The 16465-nt window shown below is 41.0% G+C and overlaps 1 protein-coding gene across 2 annotated transcripts in view; it reads right to left on the reverse strand.

The window, feature by feature from the left end:
• ARMC8 (armadillo repeat containing 8) overlaps positions 1 to 12662 on the reverse strand; it is an 85611-nt gene extending 72949 nt beyond the window's left edge. The window contains exon 1 of one of the 2 annotated variants that reach the window (XM_081160470.1): positions 12364 to 12662. Coding sequence is in view for 1 of the 2 variants with exons in the window: in XM_081160469.1 (XP_081016595.1) it covers positions 12364 to 12408 (45 nt within the window). In the remaining variant the exon portion in view is untranslated. The remainder of the gene's footprint in view (positions 1 to 12363) is intronic. The other variant, XM_081160469.1, reaches the window with a different exon arrangement.
• Positions 12663 to 16465: the final 3803 nt, after the last annotated feature.

The following is a 16465-nucleotide window of genomic DNA, read 5'->3' on the forward strand; positions in this document are numbered from 1 at the left end:
TTGAAGTTGAAATGACAGTCAAATTGGATACGCTGTCAGACTAGAGGTGGGATGTAAAAGAAGAGAGAAACCAAGAACAACACCTAAGGTTTTTGCCTGAGCACCTACACAGACTGAGTTGCCAATTAAGAAGAAGAAGATTGTGGGTGGTGCAGGTCGGAGTGAGAAGACAAATGTTCAGTTTGGGATATGTTAAGACTGAGAATTTTATTAGGCATGGAAGTGAAAAGAATGTCAAGTTGGTAGTTGTATATATAAGTCTAAAGTTTAGGAGAGAGCTGTGGGCTGGAGATACAAAATCAGGGAGTTTCCAGCATATAAATGGGATGAGTTCAATAAGGGAGTGACCATGGATAACGCAACACCTGAAGACTGAACTCTGGAGCATTTCAACAAGCAGCTGGTGTGGTAGAAAGAAATCTAAGAAGCCAAATGAGAGACTGTTTCAAGGAAGGAGTAATCACATAATAAGCCAAATAGTACTGATGTCCAGCATAACATGATAACTAAGTCCTGACCACTGGATTTAGAAACAGGGAGGTCATGAGTGATCTTGACAATAGAAGTATGGGCAAAGTGGTGGGGCCAAAGCCTGCTTTGAGAGGGTTTAAGAGAGACTGGGGAAAAGAGGTATTAGAAAAGTAAAAGTAAATACAGATAGCACTTTCAAGGGGTTTCATTATAAAGGAGGGTGAGGAAATAGAAGAGTAGCTAGAAAGAGAAGTGGAGAGCTTTTTTTTTTGGAATAAATTAGAGCATGCTTACTCTTTGATGGAAATATTTTTCCAATAGAGAAGAAAACTGATGACGCAATGGGGAAGGGGAGAATTTCTGGAACAATGTTCATGTATAATTCAGAGGGAATTTCCCTGGCCGGGTGGCTTGGTTGGTTAAGAATGTTGTCCTATACACCAAAAGGTTGCGGGTTCAATTCCCGGTCAGGTCGAGTACAGGAGGCAACCAATCGATGTTTCCCTCTCACACCAATATTTCTTTCTCTTTCTCTTTCTCTTTCTCTTTCTCTTTCTCTTTCTCTTTCTCTTTCTCTTTCTCTTTCTCTTTCTTTCCCTCCCTCCCTCCCTTCCTTCTTTCCCTCCCTCTCTCTCTCTCTTTCTTTCTCCCCCCCTTCTTTCTCTCAAATCAATTAAAAAAAATCCTCAGGTGAAAAAAAAAAGACAGATAAATATTTTTATAATACTAGACACTTGTTTAGTATGTTACAGTTTGCAAAGCATTATCCTATTTTCTCATTTAATTTATATGCTGTTTAGAAATTAAAATATTACAATTCTCAAGGGGGAACTGTGATCCCTAAGAAATGAAAGTTTAAACTAGTGGTTGGTTGCCAATCAAAATTTAGTATGTCAATTATTCCACAAACTACTAGGAACTTCAAGAGAAAATTGTTCATTTTGTTCATCATTCATCACTGTCAGGGAAAATCTTGGTTGGGGAGAGATGAAAGAAAAACAACCAAAAAGGAGGATGCTTGGACTACTATTAACTACTATAAAGATTCCGTTTAAAACCTATTTCCGGCCCAGCTGGGCGTGGCTCAGCGGCTGAGCATCGACCTAGGATCCAGGTGATCAGGGTTCGGTTCCCGGTCAGGGCACATGCCCGGGTTGCGGGTTAGGTAGCCGATCAATGACTCTCTCATCGCTGATGTTACTATCTCTCTCTCCCTCTTCTTTCCTCTCTCTGAAATCAATAAAGATATATATATATATATGTATATATATACATATATATATATATATGTTTTTAATAAAGATATATTTTAAAAAATAAAATAAAGCTGACTTTAAAAACAAACAAACAAACAAACAAAAAAAACCCCCCTATTTCAGGCTGAAATTCAACATGTGAATTATCTTTATTTTACCAGGTGCTAAGCTAGGTCCTGGTAATAGAGAGATAAGATAGAGTCCCTTACCCTTAAGGCCCTCACAGCACAGAAAGCAGCAGCTATGAAAGCAAGTTACAAATATAACGTGTAACACAAGATAAGTGTAACCATAAAAGTAGATACAATATAGAAACTCCACGATAAACTAACTGAAGTACTGAAATTAGAGGTGGAATGGGAGGTGATGTCTAAACAGTGAGAATGAGTAATCTGAAACACTAGTATTAATTTGCCAGGTGAAAAAGGGAGGGGAAAAAAAAAGATAAGGACTCCAGGTAGAGAGCACAACACATGCAGAAGAGAATTCTGAAGCAACATGGTGTGTTTGAGAAATGCAAGCTAGTATTATACTGAAATAGTATGCACTTTAATTCAGTCAGTCAACAAATATTTAAATAGCTATGTGGGCACTGTTCTAAGTAATTAACAAAGACCTTGCTACTCAGGGGAAAAAAGAAAAGCCCACATTTGCAGAGCTTACCTTTCAGCATGGGCAGAAAGATAATCAGAGGGCTATACATGCTATGGGAAAAAATATTTAAGAGCAACATTTTATTTCCATGTCCTTATACTATATACACTGTCACAAACTGGGGAAAGGGAGAAATGCAGGACAGAAAGGGGGGTGTACACTAAAATACACACACCACTCAGAAAGTCCCATGCGCTTAGCATCTCAACAGCCGTACAGATGGACAGCACGACCTCCTAACATAGCAGTGGTTTTGGTTGTTAAAGTGACAACAGGTGCTACTGATATCTAGTGGGCAAGGACTAAGGATGCCAGGTGTTTTGCAATGCATGGGAAAACAGGCACATATCCCAAAAAACTTTCCCCTATGGAGTCATGTAGGAAAGAAACCCATTTTAAACTTCATCATTTTGGATAAGAGGCAATTCTGATCTCTCAATAAATAATTGAGAGTGAAAACCAGGCTTCACATGTTAGAACACATTTTAAAATAAATAAATAAATCAGTGCTCATAAAGTTTGAAAATAAAATTCTAAAATATAAGTCTGTGCACATTTTTTTTTTTTTTTTTAATTTAGGTGTTTGGAAATCTGACTCTGACATCTTAATAGGACAGCAGGCAAGTCAACCTCTCTGTTTCTGTTTTCCCCAGTTAAAAAAAAAATGACAAAAATGAAATAGAGACTATCTGCAGGTTTCTTCCAGGCAAATATTCCATAATTTTACACGCACATAGAAGGGAATTTTTTTTCATAATAGAAAAACTAGGTACAATTAGATTAAAAGAGATATCAAGAGGAGCCTTTACTTTTTCTGTAGTGAGTGTTTAAAAAACTTGCTTTGGTGGTCACAAGAACTGAAAGCAATTTACATTCATGCTTCTTTCTAATCAGGTACTGCAGTGGTTGACCCTTTTATAGCATGGTACAAACTACAAAGAGCTATATGTACCTAGGTAACCTGTAAGCTCCCTCTCACTATTAAATTATATTTGTTCACTCTGCAATGTAGACAGGAATGTCTGGAGACTGAGGGCCAAGAAGACAGGTTTACTCTATCTGGAGTAAGTAAACTAAGTAAGAATGTACGGTGCAAAAGAGCATAATCTGGAAGTCTCAGAGAGCAAGAACCATCTCTGGGGCATAAGAGTGACGATGGTTGTGAGGAGTTTTACAAAGATTGAGATACTCTCTGGGTTGGCTGGGGTTCATTTAAATGCGTCCCAAAATGATAAGCTACCTCAGGAAACCCACCAGGATGCATTCAAATGCCTAAGTCTTGATCCTGAGTGACAGAGTGAGGGCATTCAGACATGGGTGTAGTGTTGTCCCGGACCATAGGAGTATTATTATTCAAGATCGCAATCATGTAGTGACTTGAGAGATCCTGGGCACCATCTTTCATGGTATACCTCAGAAGTAGTATTGTCCAGACAGGCTCACTGTCCCCAGATTTATTTAAAAGGCCTTATTTGCTTCAGATTCTCAGAGGCAGTAAGCATGCTTGCCTCGGAGCTATCCATGGTGCTTGATTCAGAGTCAGCCCACCACTTCCAGCAACTGGGGCATTAGCTTTCCTATTACAAAAACATCAGGAGCTGTCTGATCCATCACCCATACTGTGGCCTATGACAACCATGCCAATATTATGAGCCACTTGTGATCTCCATCTAGTCCACTCTGCCTGTGCCCAGACCCAAAAGTGCCTTACTTTGTCCTATCTTGGATCTGCAGCTAACCTAGCTCTGCCTCCCAGGCCTGCTATACCATCTGCTATACAAAGCCCTTTCTGTAGATATAGTACACCTTATGGAAGATCACTGACATACTCTGGGCAACAGATCATGGTTTTGCTGAGTCAAGTATCCCACATGATACCTTACATGAGTTTTAAACCACATAGCTATCATTTTTGACATTAAATTACTGTAAATTACTTTAAAATTTTGCTATATGTTTTTATGATTGACTTTGAGATGAGTAAAGAACAGGAATTGTTAACTCAAGATTGATGTGTGGGATCCAGGGAATCTTTACTTAGAAATTATGTGATTCTTTAGGCAGATGCATGTATTTCTGGGGAAAGGGTGTTGAGACTGTTATCCTTAAAAGGTTAGGAACCACTGATAAATATGCCAATGACTCCCAAACAATGATCACCCCAGTTTTAAGCACTAGACCTCTATACCTGTGGTGTAATAAATATATTGGGTCTTTGTCCCAGTTCCTGGCACAGAGCTCATAAAACCATTGGAATTTCCTGACTAATATGAGTATCTCTGGTTATTCATAAGGAGCCCCTTTTGAGCACAGAGTGAATGCTAATGAATGATTAAGCTGAAGCCCCTAGATAGCCTCAGGATGGTACTCATTACCAGAAAGACCAAGTGATTAGAGGGTCAGAACTTTCAATCCCACCCACCAACCTCTGGGAAGGGAAAGAGTGAGGGGCTGGAGATTAAAGATCTAAAAAAATTCTTAAAAAAAAATCTTTATTGATTTCAGAGAGATGAGGGGAGAGGGAGAGAGACAGTAACATCAATGATGAGAGAGTCATTGATAGGCTGCCTCCTGCACGCCCCCTACTGGGGATTGAGCCTGCAAACCAGGCATGTGCCCTGACCGGGAATTGAATTGCAATCTCCTGAATCATAGATTGATGCTCAACTGCTAAGCCATGCTAGCCAGGCTATAAGAATTCATGAATAAAATTTAGCAGGCCCCAGTTTCACAAGGACCAAAGCTCCTGAACTTGGGACCCTTCTGGATCTTGCCCTATGTATCTCTACATCTGGCTGTTCATTTGTATTCTTTATAATAAACATAATTAGTTGTTTTCTGGAGCTTTATGAACTGTTCTAACAAATGACCAAACCTGAGGAGGGACTTATAGAAACCTCTGATTTATAGCTGGTCAGTTAAAGATACAGAAGAACAACCTGGACTTGCAACTGGTGTCTGAAGCAGAAGTCTGTAAGACTGAACCTTTAACCTGTGGGGTCTGATATGACCTCCAGGTAGATCATGTCAGAACTGAGTTAAATTGTAAAACACCCAGCTGGTGTCCACAGAGAATTGGAGAATTCCTTGGTGGTATTGAAAACACTCCAGGATATTCAACTGCCTATTGGAAATTCTAAATGGATGTCCAGAAAACACTTCAAACTCAGTATGTCCAAAATAAAACTCATTTTTCCTCCTTACTACCGTAACACATTCCTCTCCTAATCCTCAACATCTCAGTATATGATACCACCTAGCTGTAAAGGTAAAGGTCCTGTGAATCATGCTTGATCATGATCATGACTCTTTCCTTTTCCTCATTCCCCTCGTCCAATCAGTCACCACTTACAACTTTTTGAAAGCCTAACATAGTCTTAAAACACTCCGAAAACAAAACAATCATGTGTTCTATAATCATTCTCCAGGTGGTAAAGACCTCCAAATATTAGTATATCCTAAAAGTTAGAAACTCTTCCCAGTGGACCACAACTTTTCATTTTTAATAGAAAGCATGCCAGTCTTATCATTCCCCCTCTCCTAATAACTGAATTATGAACATACCAGAGAATAAAGCTAACTCTTTATTCTTCTGATTTTATGGAAAGAGGTCAAAACAGTTTTTTTTATCAAAGAGACAAGTGGTGGCTGTTTCTGCAAAACAGCTCTTAATATGAAATACCTTTCTAAATGGTCCCAAGGATCATAGTAACACTGTTCAGTGAAGGCAGCTATTCTTCAATTTCCAGAAAGTAACAGCAATATTCCTCTGTCAATAATTCCATATCTTTACCCAAAAGCCAAGACAGATGGCACTGCAAAACTGCCAAATCAGAAATAAAAAAGATGTAAGTCAAAAGCACTGTAATTCTTGGCCCCTGGCACTATGTTAAAATTCTTAATGATAATGTAGAGATAGGAAGGCTAGATCTCCAAGTGAAGCCCAACATGAAGATGTTTCTAATTCTTGGTAAAGCTTAAAAGACTTCTTGAGCACTTATTGTCTAAATTAAGGTGGAAATCTTTCCTTACACAGACAACAAGAGGTCCGGAAACACACAATGGGCATCTCCCATTCTTCACACATTGCCAGTAAAGATTAGGAAGCTCATACTGATAAATTTCTTTTAGGACCACCTCCAGGTACACCCTGTGCTTATTGGTGCTTTGTAGAGTAAAATAATAGCAGACTTTAAAATACACTGACCAGATTTTACTTTGCATTTATTGCTAAAAACCAAGAGAAGCCAAATTCGTGCTTATAGGATAGCTGGGCTTAAAACTTCACAGAAAACTTTTTTCTAACTATTGTCAGTTGTCCATGTAAAGAGCAAATCAATATGCAGCTTGAGGCCAACAAAATACTTATAGTCATCAAGAACAGAACAAAATTAAGGCATATCCAGACCTGGAATACACTACACAGTTCTAATAGCTGCTTGTCAAAAAGGCATAAAGGTACTGGGAAAAGACTGTAAAGAAGGCAATTACAATTACTAAGTGTCTCAGCTGTCTATATCAGCCTACATTGTGATTCAAAAGCATTTTATTACCTCCTTGCCTCTCTCTCTCAAATAATTACAAAGTGATCAATGTAAAATGCAATCATCTTCTTAACAGGGTCTTTCACAAAGCATACATTTTCATTTTAAGTCCAATTATCGATTTAAAAAAAATAGGGCATGCCTTTGGTGTTATTTCTAAGAATTCTTCACCAAGCCCAAGGTTCTGCAGATTTTCTCCTGTTTTTATCTTCCCTAAAAACTTTACTTTGTTTTACAATTAAATCTATGATCCATTTTGAATCAGTTTTTATATGAGGTATGAAGTTGAGATCCAAATTCATTTTTTAGCCTATGGTTATAAGGATAAAAAGATAAGTGACAGGCTGGGAGAAAATATTTGCAAAGCACCTGACAAAGGACTTGTACCTAGAATACACAAAGAGCTTTCAAAATTCAACAGGCAAAAAACAGTCCAATTAGAAAGTGGGCAAAAGGACATGAAGAAATATTTCACTGAAATATTTAACTCATAGTTCGATAAAATATGGGTGGCAAATAAGTAATGAAAATATTTTTTACACTACTAATCATTATGAAAATGTAAAGTAAGACCATAATAAGATATCACTACAAATCTATTAAAATAGCTAAAATAAAAAATAACAACAGCCCTGGCAGGTATGGCTCAGTTGGTTGAGTGTCATCTTATACACCAAGAGGACACAGGTTCAATTCCAGGTCAGGGCACATGCCTACGTTTCGGGCTCCATTCCTAGTAGGGGGCATGCAGGAGGGCAGCAGATTGATGTTTCTCTCTTTCTCTCCCTCTCCCTTCCTCTCTAAAAATCAATTTAAAAATTTTTTTTTAAAATAATGACAATATCAAATGCTGGTAAGGGTAGAGAGAAACTGGATCTCTCATACATTACTAGTGGGAATATAAAATGGTATAGCCACTTGAAAAAAAGTTTGTCGGTTTCTTTAAGAACTAAACCATACAATACAGGAATTGAACTCCTGGATTTATCTCAGAAATACCAAGTTATGTCCACACAAAAACCCAAGCATGATCATTCATAGCTGGTTATAATAGCCAATAACTGGAAACCACTAAAGTCTTACTGTGTGCAGTTTCATCCTATCAATAAACAATCTTGTGGTTGAACAGGACTTTGTGGTTCTTATTATGGCTGCAAGATGCCCTTCAGCAATAATCATCAGAAAACTAAATAAGGTTTTATTACTTGCAAGATCACTGGGGGCGGGGGGGAACCACACATGCACATGGATCTGGGGTTCTGCTTTTATTGGGGTTGAGGCTGGGAGGCTAGGGTTTCAGCGGCTCACTCTTTATTATTGAATTTAAAATACAAAAACCAGAATTTAAAGTTTGGAAAGAGTAAAAACAACTCAAAGAGTTGGTTATTGAAATCAATTAAAATATCTAAAATAAAGACACCTCAGTGGAGGAAGGTGGCATGACTCTTTATCTAGTCCTGTGTCTAGCAATATTTATTGGAGATAGCCATCCTTGACTTGGATGCCTCTTTGAAGTGGATGCCTCAGCAATCAAAGCTTAAGTCAGGCACTTACAAAAAAAAACAAAACTTGTCAAACTTTACAACAGTTTAACAGGCGAATGGTTAAACAAATCATGCAAATCCATACCAAGAAATACTACTTAGCTATAAAAAGGAACAAATTATTAATACAACAACTTGGGTGGATCACAAAGGTATTATGTTGAGTGACAAAGCCAACCTCAAAAGGTCACATACTATATGACTCCATTTATGTAACATTATAAAAAATGACAAAGTTATAGACATAAAGAAGAGATTAGTGGTTGCCAGGGGTTAGATAGTAGGGAAGGGGGAATAGGTGGGTGTGACTACAAAGAGGTTGCATGAGGGAGATTTCTGTGATGATAGCCTAGTTCTGTAAGTTGACTGTGGTGGTGATTACATAAATACACACATGTGATAAAATGATAGAGACCTATACATACACATATACCAATATCAATTTCTTGGCTAAATGTAACCAACAGGGAAACTGGGTGACGTGTACACAGGAATCTCTCTATACTATCTTTGCAACTTCCCATGAATCTATAATTATTTCAAAATAAAGTTTTTAAGAATGCAATCAATGTTAAGTCATCCAAAAGTTTGGGAAACATGAGAGAACTTATAAATTTGTTGAAAAGGGTGATGTAATGCTAAGTGAAAACCAGAGTGATATAGGTGATCATGGTGCAGCCTACAAAGAGCTGGAGAGTTTGCGCAACTCCTCAAAACAGATAGTTCAAACATTTATTCAGTACGCTGTTTATGCAAGACAGTGCTATAAATAGTAGTGAAATTAAGAAAAAAATTAATTTACTAAGAAGATAAGATAGAATAACTATTAAAGGCATAGGGCCTCTGCAAAAGCAGTTCCCTTTGCCTGAAATGTTCTTCTGTTTTTCTAGTTTGTTCTTACTCATCCTTGAACTTTCAGCTCATTGTCACTTCTTCACAGAAACCCTCCCCAACTCTCCTCATTGCCCCCCACATTAGATCAGATGCCCCTACTACATGCTTGTAACAGCACCCTATATTTTTCATTCATAACACTAACAGCCATTTACAAACAACGAACTGTGTGACAACTTGACATCTATTGCCCACATTGGGCTAAAATCTCTAAAAGGGCAGAGACAGGTCTGAGTAGCTCACGACTGTGTTCCCAAACCCAACACCATGCCTGGCAAAGGACAAAAGTTCAAAGTATATCACAAGAATAAATCTATACAAAGCTGTAATTCATGTGTACAAATGATCAGGGAGACAATAAGTTACTGGGGTTTAAATGAACCCTAGGTCACTTCTACTTGAGAAAGTCAGTTTATAGGGGATAGAAGGTTCATGTAGAAGGATAAACAATCTCATATCCAAAGCTGAAAATGAAATGTCAGCCCTTCGGCAGTAAAAACCCACTAAAAAAATTGAAGCAGGGACGTGGCGTGTTCAACAGAAAAATTAATGTGGAGAATGAACTTGAACTGAGAGGGTAAGACACTAGAGGCAGTAAAGTACTTGAGAGGACACTGTAGTAATGCAGGCACAAAATGAGAAGGTCCTGAATTAGAGGGTGACCAGGCGAACAGAGAGATGTGAGAAACACTAAGAATAAAGAGCCAACAGGACTTAAGAACTAATTAGATATAGGGGCATGAAAGGGGAAAGAGTCAGATAATTCAAGGGGTTTACATTGAGTGATCAATTAAAGATAGTACCATTAATAGAAATGGGAAGTCATGACCAAGTCCTCTTAGGAGATGGAATGTACCTTGTTGCAAGTGATGGATAACATCCACACAATTGAAGATGGAGACTAGATGGAGAAAAGTCAAGGCTGGCACTGTACATGGTGTGAGCTGATCACAGTTAAGGTTACAAGAGTGAATAGGATCTCTTGGAGGGGAGAAGGTAAAAGGGGCCTTGAATGAAAACCCTTTAAAACCATCTGATTTGCCCCTTGCTTGAATTCTGTTTATCAAGCTATAGAGTCATTCGGACTGAGCTCCCTGAGGGCATATCCCATCTCATCCTTGCATTCTCTAAAGTATACATTACAGGGTGTTGTCCATACCTGGTGCACCATAAGTAGCCTATTAAAGGAATCAGTTATTTTAAAGATACTTTCTGATTAACATTTCCTGTTCCACCTGCACTCTTTATTTCAAAAAGTGATATCCTAGGTAGTACTTTGAAAGGAACAGGCTTCACTTTAAATTAGTATAATCAGTGAGTTTAGGCAGTTTAAGTCACTTATGCAAAGATCTGATTACCCAAGGCTCTAGGACTGAAGTACAGAGAAACCAGACTTTGAGACTGTGAAAATCTTAAAAACAAACAAATGAACAAAAGTCCAATGAGACTAGGACTAAAGCAAATCCCCACTAGAAGTAGGGAATGCTCTTCAAGAAGTTTTTGAATAAAATTAATCAGAAAATATTATTTTTACTGGGGAGTGAAACAAATAAAAAATTTCAATTGTATGCACTATACAAGTTGACAATGTACAAAAAGTACAGAAGCATCAGGTGAAATGAAAGATAAACAAGATAATAAAAGGGAACTGAGAACAGTGGAGACCCATACTTTCTCAAAAAACATGAGGGAAAAGTCATTGGCCTGCTCTCCCACAAAACATTCCTGGATATTGCAGCCAAAGGTGGAGTAATGGGCTAATCTGATTCAATACTTAGGTGAACAGTACTTCCCAGTTGCAGTTTAAAAATAAGAAGAAGGACTACTAAAATGGATTAGGGGAGCAATTTGTTGACAGCTCCGCCCCTCCAAATTAAATTATCAAGGTTGCAGTAGGCCAAAATGCTCTAACCCTGAATCACAGGCCAATGTCCTAGGTGCTTCTGGAGAGCTCAGTGTATTTGTGGGAGAAGTCAGGGAAAAGAAAACTAACCAGCTGCAGTCACAGACTCTAGGAACCTGACAAGTCACATATAATCCAACTACCCTCTCAATATCAGACTGATTTCCACAAGTCTAAAAGATGGTCAACCATTGTATATCTGTTTGTTTCCAGGAACAGCAAATGGACTGTGGATAAACTGACCATTCAGAATTAGACGGATCTCATTTCTTGCAAAAACCCTTCGAAGTTACCGCCCAGTAACTTTCACCTCTGGTACTGGATCTCTCAAAGCGACGTTTTGTTTTGTTTTTTAAGCTTAAAAACAACAACAGGTATTAACTTCCTGGCACGTCAGTATGCGCCCTTCTTTCAATAATAGGAAAATTTGATCTTTCTTTTTTCCCCCCAAGGTCTGACTCCCCTTAAAGGAAAAAGAAATGCCAGGCACAAGTTCCTTTCGACTCTGGGCTGCAACCTCCAGAGTAAAGAAAATGGGCTTAAATAACTACACACCCTAGGCGTTGCAACTGATAGGAAACCCCAGTTGCTAAGAAGCAAGCTGCTCCGGCCAGTGCCCAGGTGCTGGGACGCGATAGAAGGCACACAGACCTGGCTGGCAGCCCTGAGGCTGTGGAGAACCAGCAGCCCGCACCTCTTCTGGCCAAAGCCGCGGGGAGCAGGGTGGACGCTCCTTCCCGGGCCACCCGCTAGCCCCGCGCCCCCAGGACACAGCCCCCGGCACCGCGGAGCAAGGCTCAGTGCAGCGCCCGGCGAATCCCAAGCCGCGCCGCCGAGCCAGCTACCAGTACGCCAAGCACCCAGCCCGCTGGGTGCCATCCTGAGAACCGGCGCTGGTGGGGGCTCCGGGAGGTGGAGACGTCTCTGGTTCGGCCCGGGTTCCGTCTATCGCAGCCGCCCACCCTCCCTCATCCCCCGCCCAAAGCTGAGTCGGGGGTGACCCCAGGGGGTGGTGCCCAAGAGGCACACCGCGTTTGCGGTGAACGCTGCGGGCCGGGGCCGAGCGCCCGGGCTGGCGGCTGCGGCGGGTCACTCACCGAGAGGACGCTCATGCGGATTGGGGTCTCCAGCAGGCACGCCATCTTGAGCCTTCCCACCCGGCTGCAGCGGACGCCGGCGCGGGGGCCCGCACTTTCGACAGCAAACTATTGGGCCAACCACGGGCACGTACGCGGAAAGGCAGGCAGGTAGGCGAGACCGGACCACGCTCTGCACGCCGCTGAGGCGCCGCCAGGGCCCGCAGAAGGGAGAACAAAGGGAAACCGCGCCAGGGGCCTCCTTACGAATCGTCCGCTGAGAAACAGCAGCTACAGTCAGCCCGGGTTAAAGGTGGGGAGCGGACAGCAGTTTCCGCATGCGCAAAGAGCATCTGCGGGCCCCACCTGCCGCTCGCGGGGGGCGGAGCCTCGGGGGCGGAGCCTCGCTGCGCAGCTGCCGGCTTCACACGCTGATTCGCAGCCACGGAGACCTCGCGTCTTCATACCCCGAAAAGCTAGTACGTGAAGCCGCGTGTGTCATTTGAAGCACCTTTATCTCGCTCCTTGTTTGCGCCAAATGGGTAGCGTCATTATCTCCGTTTTTCAGGTGGAGAAACCGTGATCTCGATTCAGCCACCAGTAAGAGCGTTTCCCAGCCCACCGCTGAAGTGGGACCCGCTTGGCGCCGTCTGCCCCACCCTCCGACTGCTGCTGCGCTACGAGCAGAGGCTCTAGAGTCAGAGCGCCTGGGTTGAAGCCTTGCGACTTCACTTATCAGCTGCATTACCTGGGCAAGTTACCTACCCTCCTTTAAGTCAGTTTCCGCTTCTGTTAAATAAGGGTTGTGAGGATGGAGAGCGTAAAGCTCTTAACACATGCCTGGAACGTAGAAAGCGTTAGATATGTGTTAGCATTTCTCCCGCCTCTGGGTCAGGTATTTAAAAAATGGCGGCAAATATCTGAATAATTCACAGTGAAACGCTCTGATAACTGAAGCTAAATAAAAACATGCTTCTGATTAACTCACCTCTCCCAATTTGCGTGTGTGTGTGCGCGCGCGCGCGTGTGCGCGCTCCTACAAAACTTCCCTGGACTTGTACGGACAGGTTTCACCTTTGTGCTGCTCCTAACCAGTAAGGTTTTCACAGGATGGTTGCAATGAGCCTGTTATGTTACCCGTTCTTCCATTTCTATGAGCCGCTCTCTGTCTCAGGCTATTACTTCTTCCCTGGACTGCAGCAACAGCCTTCCAGCTGATCTCATAACCTCTAGCCTCTCCTCCTCTATGCTCCTTACTGCTTTCCTGTCTTCCCCTGTGTTTGGTTTCTAAATTTATTGTAGCATTAATCATCCTTGCTTATGGGTCTACGTGTCCCTGACAAACTTGACTTTCTGGAAAGCAGGAATTTCATTTTCCAAACTTTGGTGATCTGCATACCATCGTCACAATCTTTGCCAATCAGCACCCAGGTATTATTATTCACTCGGTATTTTTCTAAAGCCAATTTCAACTCATTAAATAATTTTAGCCTCATCCCAAACCATAATACTCTGCAAAATCAAGTTTATTGTACTCTTTATTTTATTCTAGTACACATTAACACAATAACTACAAAGAAGATTAAATGTCCATCCATGGATCATCTGAAATTGTGTCATGTACTGCATACCACAACAATGCAAAGCATAAGCATTACACAGAGCATACAGAGGTATCAATTGAATTTTCAGTTGATATTTGTGTGGTATAGAGTCATTACAGCTGTGTTTGACCCACACTTCATCTGTCAGCTCAAGCCATACATCTTTCAGGAAGCCCCTCCCCCAAGTTTAGGTTAGGTGACCCCTCCCGCATGTCTTCCTTCATCACTCTGTTCTTGCCAATAACACAGTGTTTCTAACAATACATTGTAATTTTAAAATAATTGTTTACTTTTTTGTCTACCTTTTATACACTTTATGGTAGGCACTAGAGATTTTGTCTTCTATGTCTCTTATCTCACTGTTTACCATAGAATACTCACTTAGTGAATGTTTGTTGAATGACTATTTGGCTTAGTTTAGGCACCTCCAAAAGGCAGATCTTGGGACAATGATTTGGGTACCCACAGTTTATTTGAGAAGAGTTTCCAGAGAACAGAATTGATGGGTCAGGGAGAGTGAGAAAAGAAAGAAGAAAAAGTTAATATAGACATCTATTGAAGTCACTGCTTATTTCTTGAGGACCTCTGAGAAACATGCAGAATGACCCCCTGGATATCCATCTTGAGGTTGGAGCATTTATTTACCACTTTCATCCTGTACAACCTGGTTGAGGTTTTCTCTGGGGCTGTTAGAACTCCCTGTCCTCCTGAGCTGTACTTGTACACAGAATAGAGAGGACTTCCTTACCTGATGTAGAAAAGCAGAATCTGTAGGCAGATGTGTTTCACAATGGAGAAGCGAAGATAACTTAGGCAGTGTAAATGTGATCTGTTCACCATTTTCAGTTCAGGAATGGAATCTGAAAGTCATAAAATCTATAAAGGACAGATATTATTATGTGCATGCTGTGTGTTTTATGATTTCATCAGCAAGCCCAGTGAAAATTTTGACAAATTAAGATTCAGAGGCTAGAAGCACCACACAGAACTCTTATCCTTCTATGATGTTTGCCTCTGTTCAGTTTAATGGCCCCAGACATGGTCTCTAGAGTTTTCCTAAGTGTGCTGCCATCTGGTGGTGGTCGGTGTCATAATCATCTAGTTCAATTATAAGATGCAGATAGCAAGGATGGATATTTTTCCTGATGTTTGTAATATTTTATAAACTGGCTTGGGAACTCATTGCCCAGAAACCTCCATAGTTCACTCCATCGTTCATGGAGATTTCTGCTCAATATGTCACTATATCAGCATGGTCTCCCAGAACCACCCTATAGTATTCATTAAGCACACTACTGTCCTCACCGCGGCATTTCCTACCCACTTACTCTGCTCTATTTTCAACCATCCATCTTTTAAACACAATTCTTTCTTTCTGTGTCCTTTATTTTTCTTCAACTCTTGTTTGGCTAGATTTGATTGTCAAGTGTTTTCTTTTTTTTCCAAAAAAGACCCAGCTAGAAGAACTTAGAATGCGGGAGAAAAAGCATTATCATTTCCTAACCCATGGACAGCATTTTTGTGTAATAAGAATTGTCTCTTTCTCCCATTACTTATATATTTGTTTATTTACATCAATATTGAATAATGGATTCTTACTTTTTTCATCACATACAGTCTGAGGGCACCTGCCTGTTCAGTGAGTAGCCCTTTGCATTGGTCAAAAAGAACTCAATTTCTATATTTAAAAAAAAATCCAATACAAAAGGAGAGTAGAATATTAAAAATAAAGCTAGAGAAAGACACGTACCATATGATTTCACTCATATGTGGAATGTAATGAATGAAATGAACTGACATGCAAAATAGTGACAGACTCATAGGAGCAGGCTGATAGCTGTGGGGATGTGGGTGGTGGTGGTGGGAGAATTGAATAAAAAAGAAAAAAACACATGAATACGGACAACAGTGTGGTGATTTCGGGGACTGGGTGGTGGTGGTGGAGGGAGGTGGAGGGGGTATAAGGGCAATAGAAAAAGAATGTGGAAAAATGAGCAGGGATGGATGAACTATCCTCTGTGCTAATTTTGCTTTTGTTTTTTTAAACGTATCTTTATTGATTTCAGAGGGAGGAAAGGAGGGGGAGACAGAGAGAGGTAGGAACATGGATGATGAGAGAGGCACTGATCTGCTGTCTAGCCCACAGCCGGGCATGTGCCCTGACCGGGGACTGAACCCTGATCTCCTGGGATCATGGGTCGATGCTCAACCGCCGAGCCACACCCAGCTGGGCCCCCTAGGAGGTCTCGATTGGGTTACTTCTCTTGATTAGATTTGTCAGAGGTGTTTTATTTGTTGGCTTGTGTCCGTCTGGGCCGCTCCGTTGGCGCCTGGCCCCCCTCCTGGAGGCTCTGCCCGCTCGGTGCCCTCCTGAGTCCTCTCTAGTTGTGCAAACGACTGTCTGCTGGGAAGATGAAGAGTCTCTGGCCCCTTAAAAACAACACCCTGATAATTTTAGAAACTCTTCGGGGGATAATTTAAAAATCCTCAGTGAGTTTTTACGTTTGTTTTAAAATTAT

Source organism: Miniopterus schreibersii (assembly GCF_964146895.1).
Source record: "Miniopterus schreibersii genome assembly, chromosome: 15".
In the NCBI taxonomy this organism is placed as follows: Eukaryota; Metazoa; Chordata; class Mammalia; order Chiroptera; family Miniopteridae; genus Miniopterus; species Miniopterus schreibersii.